The sequence below is a fragment of the Lagopus muta genome, chromosome Z (assembly GCF_023343835.1).
Source record: "Lagopus muta isolate bLagMut1 chromosome Z, bLagMut1 primary, whole genome shotgun sequence".
NCBI lineage: Eukaryota > Metazoa > Chordata > Aves > Galliformes > Phasianidae > Lagopus > Lagopus muta.
In genome coordinates this window covers 57,924,863-57,937,242 of record NC_064472.1, presented here as the reverse complement: position 1 = coordinate 57,937,242, position 12,380 = coordinate 57,924,863, and the positions used below count along the sequence as shown (strand labels likewise).

Genomic DNA, 12,380 nt, shown 5'->3' with positions numbered 1-12,380 from the left:
TTTTCCTTATTATATTGTCTCATCTGTGAAAAGAGCTTTCCTTGATTACTGTCAACATTTCATTTCATTGCGTTATCTTGTTTGTCTTTTGATGCTATAGTTTCCTTACTTTACAATGTTTTAACTACACTGGCTGCAACTGTTAAAAGAATAACTGTAATCTTCAGGATCAACTAGAAAGGATTTAAAAGGGTTTAAGTAATTCATTTTACTGATGTTACAATAACTTATTTTTATTTGATTATGTAAATGAGTGTTGGTGCATATCTACTTGGCAAAATACTGGAAAGTTTAATTTTCTCTCCTGAACAAAGAGCTCTCAGTGTTAGCAACACATGAGCTAAGGGAAGTATCTTATGCAAAGACAGGGATCTCTCATGACACATCCCAAAATTACATGTATATTCAGGAAAACAAAAGCCATGCTTACCTGACAAAATTTACCACGATACTTTCCCTGAGCTAATGTTCAGGATACAACAGAGATGGTCACAGACCTGTGGACCTACTTTCTCCCATCCTCAATCCCTGTCCAGCACCTACTCCAATAGGGTGCTTCCCAAAGGGCTTGTGAACTTTGGGAACTTGTGAAAGGGTCTTTCACTAGAAATAGGGGAAATGATACACAGTTTCAGAGACCTTAAGGGAGCTACAACTACAGTTACCAGTAACACCAAGCCGCAAGTCACTATGATTTCTGTTCCAATTTCACCTACAAACTGTATGACTCATACTGCCACTGCATTTTATATGACGGTCCTCAATGCACAGACTGCTTTTAAAGTCTTCCCCTCTCTCCACCCTACATTTATTTACATCTTTACACAGATAAGAAATAGATTCATTTCCTCTGAGAAAGAAAGAAGAGAGGTCTTTGGTTTTACTTCATTAGGAAGGTTGATTAGGGCCAAGGAAAAAGACCAAAAGTCTAAAAGGATTTTAATGAGGCTGAATGTGAATAGGGTGAAAGAAGTCAGGAGACAGAAGGCGGGAGACAGAGAGATCCGCCAAGCCAGTGAGTTGAGAGGGGAACAGCTGAGGACCTCATGCAGTGCTCCACAGCTGGAAACCAGAGACAGTTTTGAGCTGAGGAGACTGGTGTCTGCCAACCCAAACCAGCAAATTATAAATGACCGAGGAAGACTGCTGGAGTCTTCTCACATAAGGAAGAACGCCTGGTTCTTGTCAGAAAGAAAAGGTAAGAGTAACAACATAAGAACATTAGTAATACTGGACAGCAGCTGGACACCGCTTACAAGTAACTTGGGTTTGCCTGTATATCCCACTATGCTGACTGCTTGAATAGCAAATCTTTCATGGAAAAATTTTCTCATGAGATTTGCCCAAGAGACAGTTACTCTAGTAACTTACTTCTCAGTACAAACGCAAATGAAAAGTGGGTCCCAAGCAGAAAAGAGAACTTAATCTTCCTTCTGCAGAAAATTCATTAAAAAAAGTCTCTCAGTGCTGTGATTGCTCTGTTAATTCACCTAAATACCAAGGACAACCCTGCCAGTATTTGAATGTGGGCTATTTCAGTACTGCAATTCTCAGAAAACCACATTAAACACTAATGCTCCTATATCTAGTAGCAATTCTTGAATTTACTGCAGACTGCCCTAATGCAGGCATTTGTCATTGTTCAAATAAACACACTGTAATAATTATTCAGTTGTTCGTCTGTTAATGTCTTACAGTTGGCCACGCATAGAAAGAAAAATAAACAAAAACATATGAGTTAAGTGATAATTCAGCTGCAGTCACATAAAGCTACACTGTTTAAAAATGTCCTGGTATTCTGAAGAACCAAGCTGGAAATAGTCAGCTTCCATTTAAATCACTGTCCAAAATTTCTTATCATATCAGTGATCTTAATCTCTTGGCATTGTATACATGCATGAAAAAAATACAAATAGCCAGTTTATTATTTTACAACTTTTATTTGCTGAAATCCTACTCTATTCAAATTAATTCTTCTGCCAAAGACTTCAGTGTACCCAGGACTTAATTGAGTTGAGCATAAATGTTATACCCACTATGATCTTTCCTCAACAGAAATGTAAAATTAAGACTTATTCATAGTTCTATCAAAGTGACAGTCTGTTTTTTAAATAACATTTAGGATTTCTTCTATATAACACTCTTTATATATTTACATGGCATGAATACAAAGAAAGAGAAGAGAAGCTCAAATGGACAGTTTCCAGTATTGGCAAGAGCACTATAAACTCATGGGTTGCTATCCAAGCACTTATTTACCAGACTAAAATGACCTCCATAATGTGCTCTCTTTCACAAAAGTGACACACAAGTCAAAGACTGAAAGTTAATTCTGTTTGGAAGAATTCTACTACTGAACAATATTTTTCTTTTAAATTGCCGTATTTTTCCCTAAAGGAGGAAGAAGTTGGTAAATGAATGTTGAATCTATGAAATTTTTAGTAATATTTCATTTCCCTAAGCACTAAAGAGCAATGTCAATGCTATTGCACTGGGTCTGTACTGAGCTGATGATCTGCAGAATTAGATCCCAACCCACAGTACAGACATGATTACTGGTCTCTAGTTGTTTTGAGCTCTCAAATAGAGTACTGCTAAATTTTTTGAGCCTCAAAAATAACCTCCAGTAAACTAAATTTCATCTGCAATGTGAGGTCTCTTTAACAACCTCATATATCTAGACAGATACAAATCCCTAACTTAACAAATGAAGAACTGAGTCTCACAGTGCAAGATCAAACAGTGCTCCAGCTATTAAATTAATATTGTAAAGGCATGGTCATAGTGTTCCTTTGAACCTGATTTTATATTCTACAGAAATATACTACCTATGGCTTTTAGGAAATCTGACAATCAAACATGAACAATCAAATAAAACATGTTCAGTAACAGCTTTATGTATTTTAGATTACTTTCCTATAGAGATTTGAGATTTTCCTGCTACACTGACAATTATATCTACTTTATGGAATTATTACACATCAACAAAACTCTGCATATCATTTTACATGCTCCTTATGATTTATGATTCACTAATAGGAGAGCATATCTGTATGCTTCCAAAACAACAGAAATCCCATGTCAAGATTTTTGGACACTGTAAATGATTTGCTTTATACACCAGACTTCTGTTTATCAGGACTCAGAAAAGAGTCTTATTTCACTTAGGTGTATCTTTCATTAAATCTTCCTGCCTACATAAATCTAGGTATTTATTCAAGGACATACGATAAATTTCCCAGTTTTCATCATCATTGTAGTTTTTCTTAAGCTACTATCTGTAAGTTATTAATAATTAAACCCAAAGAGAAAAGAAGATTAGAAAAATATAAGCAGGCAGGAGAGCTTTCTTGCTATGCAAGAAACAAAAAGTGTGTGTAACAAAAGAGCCATATTCAGCCAGCCATATGCTTTCAACCATATCTTGCCGTAAAACTGTTAAAATACACTCAGAACCAAACGTATTTTTACATAACCAGGCACTTGGCTTGCACAAATAGGTATACCCACTGGCTGCACACACAGCAACATACCTGCAGAGACTCGGGGGCAGTCGGGCAGCATGGACTCCACGGACGTGTCCAGTGGCTCAGAGCTGGACACCCAGTTACAACAGTTCTGCATCAGAAGATGTGCAATTGGTAAGCCAAAAACTCAGAGTAAGAATAAACACAGGCTGTGTAATGGTCACATCAAAATATATAGAGCAATCTCAACAGGGACTGGAAGGTAAACTACACTAGCTTGGTAATGTCCAAGCTATAATAACCAAGTGATATCTAAATATTCTGATATCATCCTTACTATGTAAAATGAGGAAGAACTCAGCAGATTTGTAGTGTGCTGTCTTTAAGTACTACTTTGAGTGCCAGTGGACTTCAGCAGGTCCTTGGACCACGGGAGCACGAACTAGACACTGCACATTTTAAGCCATTCCCCTCTGTAACCGTTGCACAGGCACTTATATAAACATTGAGGTGAAGTAACAAGAAGTCAGAATTCTAAGGGAGTTCTGATGGAGTGTGTTGTACTGAGAAGGCTGTGAGATTACAACACAAAAAATTACAACTGAGTGGAAGCCATTGAGACAGCAGTACAAATGATTGAAAATATAACTGAGATGAATTGGCATGAACATTTAAAAATGTAAATACTGATCTTTGGGGAACTAGGTTGATGAAGCATTATCAGTTACTTCTACCTCTGAATCCATAAGTAGGATGAATTTACAAGTAAGTTTTTAAATGTTTTGTTCCAAATGGTATCTCTTCAGAAGAGTCGTACGCTGAAACTACGACCAATATATTAAACTGAAGATTTAATTATAAAATAACTACATTTTTAATAGGATTGCCAGATGAAATAGAAGATCTACATGGCTTCCCTTATTACAAATCTGAGTTTTGCCTTCCTCAGAAAGTGATTAATTTCATCAAAGAAAAAAAAAAAACATTTTTCTGGGAAAGACCCAATGAATTTTCAGACAGATTTCTAAAAAATCATCCTATCAATCATGACTGTAAAAATGGATGATGGCTATTCCAGTAAACAAGCATGTATTGTGTATTTGTAGATGCTTGCTGCCCTAGTTGTGCACCATGGAGTCTGTCCTCACTGTGGAAAGATCCTTGACTGGTAGATCAAGTGTCTTATTGTATTTCCTTAATTCATTCTGTCTGGAAGAAGATGTCAGCTGTGTTGCAGTGAGGAGAGGATTTCAAAGGCTTCAGTCCCCACCAATAAAGGCCGAGGAATAGCTTTTGAATAGATTTGTCAAGGCAACCCTACTGTTCTGGGACCAGGGAGAGCAGGAACAACATAAAGGAAGGGTTGCTGTATGAGATTAGAAAGTGAAGTTCACAAAGCACGGCAGATTTTTGTAAGAAACAGTAGATCAATGAAACTATTGAACTCGATGGACAAAAAAAATAAAAACAAACACACTACCCAGGAATGTAACTTTTTAGTAAAAAATGTTTAAAATGGAATATTTCACAAAAGCTTTAGGGTTTAAAGTAGTAAAGTATTGCACATTTTACAATTTGCATATATAATTTTAATTAACAGCTGAATGTGAAATTGCAAATGTAAGATGGTAAAAATTAAAAGAAGTAGAATTTTTATGAAGTATTACATTCATTTGAAATAAGTAAAATTAATATTAACTACCAATAGAAGACTACATCAGAGTGCTGGAGATAATACAGAAGATTAGCACACAATTAACCAGCTTTTATATACAGTGTGACACTTGCCTGTAAGAAATAAGTATTCTCGAAAGCAGTGTCAAGATATGTAAATGGATGATTTGTTTTATCATTCATCACAGCTCCTAATAAATTCAAAAAATCATGACTTCTATAGGTACTAAAAATAGGCCACCAATGATACAGGAGAGATAGCTCGATGAAGAATTACTTTTTTAACAATTCATTCTTTCAATGACAGCAATTAGCCCTACAGACAGGCAGCGATTAGGTGTATATTTTAATTATTATTCATTTTACCAGTAGCCTTAAACCTGATTAAAGTAAGAGATATCCAGGTGATGTGCTAGTCTTAATACCACTCAGCCACACTTCACATATGTAAAGTTCTTCTTTCCTATTGGAGATTTTCAATGCTAATGTAAGTTATGACACTCCATCCACTTTTTAGGCCATTAATCATTTAACTTATTCTTTAAGATCTACATTCTGCAAATGAAATTAAAGGTAATGCACTTGTCTTACTCAGACTAAATGCTTAAAGAAAAATGGAGTTGTCAGATTCAAATTACAGGATTTAAAATTTCAGTTTTACTACATAACATATATTTTAAGGTTTTGATTTCCCATAAAGAAAATGGGGATTTTTCTGACAGAGCCTGTAGGGGTTACCATTCTTCATATTTTTAACATTTAAGTCAGAGCTGTCAGACTATATCCCAGGTGATTCTCTACTCCCATCAGTCATGGCCTATGAAGTGGTAAGGTTAAGTCCAGAGTAGGCAGTCTAGAGTAGGCAGTCTACAAACAACGTTTAACTAAAACCCACAAGAAAAAAGTCAAGACTAACAAAAAATTCAGTATAGTTTCTATTTGCCACACACACCTACTGTTTTACCACTCTGAAATGAATGTAGAAAACATGGGCTCAAGCTTGATTTGGAAAGAAACTCAGAAATTGTTAGTCTCACTTAAAAAAATACTTAAATCACAACAATCCCATACTTAAGTATTAAAATGAGTAATGAATGCAAGAGTTATACTTCACCAAAGGGTGGAAAATTGTGCTTGCTGGCCATAAATCACCACTGGATCATCTTGGACTAACCAGTGGTTTCCCTGCTACAGTAGTAAACACTCTGACTTCTCATCAGAACATCTCAGAGCACTTTAGAAGTAATCACGTCTTATAAAAGCAAGATTTTTTAGCCAGCCATATAAATCAGCAAGCTGAATCACAAAAAACATGAAGGGGCTTTTCTACCACCATCATGTCAGGCCAGGAGCAGAACTCTGGTGTTCTGGTTGCTCTCAGAACTTCGCACCAGTTACCAAACAGCACTTGGGCTACAACAGTGCATGCTTCCACACTGCACACTGGAGCCAAACCTTATTATTTTGACTGCTAGCTTCGAAGCTCAGAAACTGCTTTCATCTCAGTTATTTTAGGGGCTGGTATGGGGACATGATTCCCATGGTTTTGAAACATGCTCTCTTTCACAGCCTAAAGAAATGGAAGAGGTTAGTAGATAAAGAAATGTTTATAGAACCATACAAAGGTGTATATGCCCCAACCCTTTGAAAAAAAGTCCTCACCTCTCGCATCCACTCTCGAATAGTTTTGCCAGCTTCTTGATGCCACACATTGTGAACAGAGTCTGTCAACGCCACAGCAGTTACCTTATTCTTTACTTCTGCCTCTCGCTGAATCATCTGTTAAAAAATACTGGCTTTAAGTTCTTTATTTCTATTGAGCACTGTCTGCTTTGCGACAGATAATGGCCTTAAATTAAAAAAGGAAGAGTAATGCAATTTCAATACTTGACTTCACTTGTTTCAAAGTTTATACAAATCCTAACAGCTCTAGAAACACAGAAAGACCTAATATTTTTGATAAAAGAAATAATACTAACTTTTAACTGACTGAACTATTCAGTCCTATTATTTTCCATGTGGCTTGACAATTCTAGGATTAAAGGTATCATAGTGAAAAAATGTAAGATTCCCTGAGGACATCTTTTACAAGCTTCTCCAAGTTCCTATTTCTGTGCTTCAGGGAAGCTGGTACCTGCGGTTCACTGTAAGCTACTCAAGACTATCATCTACTAATTTTCAGTAGATTGCTGTAGTTTTTCAGATGTACAATCTTACTTTGACTTGTGTTTTTTCTTTTTCCACCCAATTTAGCTACCTCGCACTCCCACCATGGCCCCCAAATTCTTTGTGCTCTCTCTCATACATATGCTTACCAGGCTAACAACAGAGCCTCTTAACATTTGTAACATATTAAAAGTCTCTGTTGCTGGAAATGACAGTATGACTAAATAATATTAGTACTAAAACCAATTAAATGATTGCTGCAAATAACATGAACAAATGACAAAGATGCTGTGGAATTCAGCACTGCTCTGCAAGATAAAAGGGACTGAAAAAGAATAGTTTGATATCAAAGAGAGACAAAAAGGTTTTAATCTCCTGACACAAGTGACCCTAATTTGTAACACTGGAACAAAGTAAGTATAATGAATTATACTTAAAAAAAAACAGCATTTCACAGCTAGTGTCTTTATCACTGGGTATACCACACTAAAGTTAATGTTTTTTTGGCATCCTTTTGTATTAATGGCAACACATACAACATTTCTAAAGCCAGACTTTCTTTGTTCATGGTCTAGTAACTGCTTATCAGTATACAGGCTGCACTTTCAAAAACAATGCTCCAGAAGGGATGCAAATGATGTTTTTTTGCATCAGAAACTCAAAAATAATCACCTAAACCCAGACGTTCAGTGTGAAAATAGCATTTATCAATATCTAATACAGTCTCCCAATATCTTCAAAATACCACAAATGTAAACCTTTTTGAGGAAGCATTCTTCCAATTCTACACAACGGTAGTACAACATTATGAAAGTTTCTTGAATTTCTTTTTGTTCACATAATATCTTTTTAAAATTAACTGTAGTCAAGCTATTCTTAAGTGACAAGTATTCACCATTACTGGAAAAGAAATACAAACGTAGATCTCCACACTCCAGATAAAATCAGATGTTTGCCTTGTCCAATGTTCTGTTTGTCTTGCCCAATGTTTCTGTTCTGTCAGCATTACATGATTCAGAAATTCAGCTAATCTTAGGAAATTCTGGGCAAGTACATACAGAGACACTCTTAAAAGTGATCTTCCTGTAAAGACTGTCTGTATGTCCATTTTTTTTTAAGATACTCTCCCATGGGGCACATACAATATCTACAACATTTGGAGGATGAGGCGTTCTTTACAGGTGTGTTTGCATGGGGAGCAAAATCACTGATTAAGGACAAAGTGGCATTTACTGGAAAAGGCTGGGCTTCATTCAGCTGTGAGACGGTACTGCCGTTTTCAGCCAAACATCAGATACTGAACACTGAATTTCACCATAAATACAAAGTTGTGCATAACTTCCTCCGCTATGAAATGCAAGAATTGTATGGAATAATAACTTTTCCAGAGCAGTCTTTCGGCAATTGGGTGATTCTGCTAAACCTGGGATGAGACTCTGGAGCTCCTCAAGAAGGTGGAACCTCAAAATGAAGATCTTTACCAACACTATAAATCACCTTCCTTGAGGCTGTACAAACATCTGAAGCGCAACTAAATGTTTTGTGTTTCACAGGCAGATCTGAAATCATCAACCAGACTATTTTGTCAAAACTTGGACTCACTGTATCTCATCTACAGTAATCTCACTAGGATTACGCCAGGCCCCAAATGTAGGTCAGTTCTACAACATAACTGAAAAACCGTATTTTTTAATGCAATGTAGAAAGTACCAGGATCAGAAAAAAGAGGGAACGAAGGGATTAACTGAGCTTCAGTTACGCATGACATTATGTTCAGCCCAGAATAAGCAAGTTTTGGTAGATATCTATTCCCTTACGAACTGACCTTGAAAAAAAAACAACAACAAAAAAAACAAACCCAGAAAAAATAGATAGAGAAAGAATCAAGGATATAACATTCACTTAAACAAGACTAATGTGTCCATATTTAAGTGACACACAAATGTCACAACAGAGCATGTCAAACCTGGGTCACTTAGTTTCTACTGTAACAGCTCAAATTCTCTGCTATGGTGGGATATTAACTAATAATAACAACAAAGAATAGATCCAGGTGCCTCTCAAACAATAGATTCTCTTAGCAAGGACCCTAATTTATCCTGTGAGAAGACAAAAGAAGCTGAAGTGCTCACAGAAGCATCAGTGCTTCAGATTCCGTGGACTGATAGTTTTGAGTTAAAACATAGACATCTTCACTAAAAATAGCTTTTAATTCACATACAATTAAAAAATTGAGCTGAATAGAATTATTACAGTAAAATACATTGACATGCATTGCAAAATTAGCAGCCAGCTGTATTCAGATTTGATACAAGTCTGTAATTCAAAAGGAAGGATGCTAAGGGGTGCATGATTTACACCTCCCAGGATTAGCTTTATTCCATGCAGCCAGTGCAGTCTTACAACAGATATACTAAAATCAAAGACAATTTAACAGAACACAGACTATTTACAATATAACAAACTGTACTTTTTTTTTTTTTTTTTTTTTTTTTTTTTTTAAACTGAAGCAGCAACTGCAGATAAAGACCTAGGGAATTAATCTGAAGTTTATTTTATACTTTAAACTCTTTATACATCAGCAGGTTCCACATAAACCCAATTCTCATAGCCTGAGAATAACTTAATTTTTTCCTCAATTCCAGTTTTTAAATCTCAACTTACTGCTATCAGAACACTGAGAGATTTTGCAGGAAGTAACCTCCCAATGCACCCCTTCATAGGATGGCGTCCAGCTCCTACTCTGTCCTAACATTCCTTCTTCTTTGAAAAATTCATTCATAACCAAGAGCAGTTAAACAGACACTTCTGTGTCAGGTTCTCCTTTGACTGCACCCCTCTAGGACTTTCTTGAACACGTTTTCTAACAAGAAATTTCTACTTAGTCTCTATTTTGTAGTCACTGTACAGTTTGTTTTGCAATTTTTTTATTGCATCATCACTGCACATTTATTCTCTTGCACTAGGCATATTCCTAGAGCAGTATTCACTGTAAGGATTTAGGAAGCATTCAGGATCTCTGAAAGTTGTCTATGTACTACTGGGTGAAAACTTATTCCTTTTTCTTTGCAAGGCACAAGTGCTACACAAGTGTTCAACTGAACCACTTCCACGAGCACAAACTGAAGTCCTTTAAAGCTTAAAACTTTCACTAAGTTCAGATATATTACTGACATGCTTAGTGGTCAATTTAGTGAGTTATTTACTTCTAGGTTGTTCATAATGATGGATGGCTGCCTTCTGTAAGGTAATATTATACAATTACCACAACTTTGTAATGAAAAAAAATTGGTACCTTCATAATCTATTGTGTGTGCGTATAAAACATTGTCTCTTATCACATAGGTAATACATTAACTGTACACACAGGTATTTAGAATAGATGATGAGATGTAACTTTGGCATGCAGTATGCTTTGCAGCACAGCACTCAAACGTGAGCATCAACATATTAAGAGGAGAATCGAAAGCCTTATACTGTAAACATGAAAATCCATGCATGTTCCAGCTAGAGATTAAAACTTCTTCAGTGGTAGACAGGTAAAAAAATACCTTTTGTACTTACATGGGTCCAATCAAACCAACTGCCACTACTTAGTATTTATGAGATACTAACACTTTTGAGTCACCTGTAATCGGGAATTAGGAAAAATTGATAAATATTTTAAAAATGCCCACAAGTGACTTTCTCTTGATCTTTTAAGAAAACCTTTCATCTACTTCCCTTGCCTTCCACTGCAATTTCAGTTGTGGTATGATATTTATATGGTGCGTACTGGGTTTGAATGGGTATGTCTATAACAAGAATTTGGCTTGGAGCAAAACTAAATTTGACACAAATACTTCCATTGTCTCCAGTTGCCTCATACTAGTTTGAGTTTTAAGAGGCTTTGGCATGTGCTAACTGAATTCCTTTCAGAGGAAACTGAACTGGAAGCCTCTGTCCAAATGCACTGAATGATTTCCAGACGTGCAGAAGAAATTCTGCTGGGTCACAATGGCATCAGTTGGACTATGTAAAATATGTAACAGCAGTGGTAGATAGGAAGAGAGAACAAATCACCCACAAGGAGTGGTGTGTGAGTGAGAAAATTTTATTTAACACTTTTGAAAGGATATGCAGATTCCTAAGAACCTTGCATGCTCTCTAGGGAATTTAATGCAGGACTACCCTTTCAAGATCCTCTTCAGCTCTCCTTTCACTCAGTGCCATACAAACCAAGTAACAGATCTGTGTCAGGATGCACCCTTCCTGAACTCAGAAAGATTACTCTTCACCAAGAAGCATGTAATTCTTTTATCTGTAGAGCAATTTTGTTAGTCTGTGATTCTCAGACTTTTCAGTGCTTCCTGGATGCAATTCCTGAAATTTTTAAATACTCAGTTTTTTTGGCACATCCCCAATTTTTCATAAAGAATCATTTGTTAGGAACTAGAATTCCAGAGCAATTACACTAGAACAGCGTATGACAAGCATCACACATAATCCAAAGTAAGTTAAACTAGTTCCCATTATCAATAAGCACTGAGAATGATTTTCTCTTAATTTACTCACAGATGTCCTTAATACCTGCTTGCAGTAGACAAAGCATTTGATTCCTCAGTTTTCAAAGACCAAAAGAAAACATTTGCATACACAATCATAGCATGACCATAACCACGTATTTTCAGATATTTTTCTTGAAGACCTACTGGATCCTACATCTACAATTGTGACGGCTTTCTAAATCAATAAATCACATTGTAACAGTAACAATGTATGAACACGTTAGAAAAGATTGTTCTAGAGAATGTGGAGTCCAGGACTTGTTACGTCTCCCAATGTAAATTTATATCTGATTCAGAACGTCTACTGATAATTTCCAGACAGTACCTATTTTAAAACAGACCACGATAAGCAAAACATAAACTTCTAAAGTAAGTGCAGAGGTCAACTCCCTTTTGCATAGCTCAGTTAAAACCATCAAACAAAATCCCAGACCAACCCTCTTCTCCCCCATCTCGTACACAAAATTCTGCTGGTAATCTTTTGCGAACAGTGCAAGAACTCATGGACCTCCGGTACAAGAGCCCC

General features: G+C 36.3%; 1 protein-coding gene across 9 annotated transcripts in view; it reads right to left on the bottom strand.

Moving 5' to 3' along the window:
* Positions 1–12,380, bottom strand: part of FAM172A (family with sequence similarity 172 member A) — a 256,784-nt gene that overhangs the window by 57,539 nt on the left and 186,865 nt on the right. For all 9 annotated transcript variants that reach the window (XM_048932063.1, XM_048932070.1, XM_048932061.1 and 6 more), the window contains 2 exons: positions 6,804–6,920; positions 3,534–3,618 (listed from right to left, as the gene is read on the bottom strand). In XM_048932063.1, the coding sequence (XP_048788020.1) occupies positions 3,534–3,618; positions 6,804–6,920 (202 nt within the window). The remainder of the gene's footprint in view (positions 1–3,533; positions 3,619–6,803; positions 6,921–12,380) is intronic.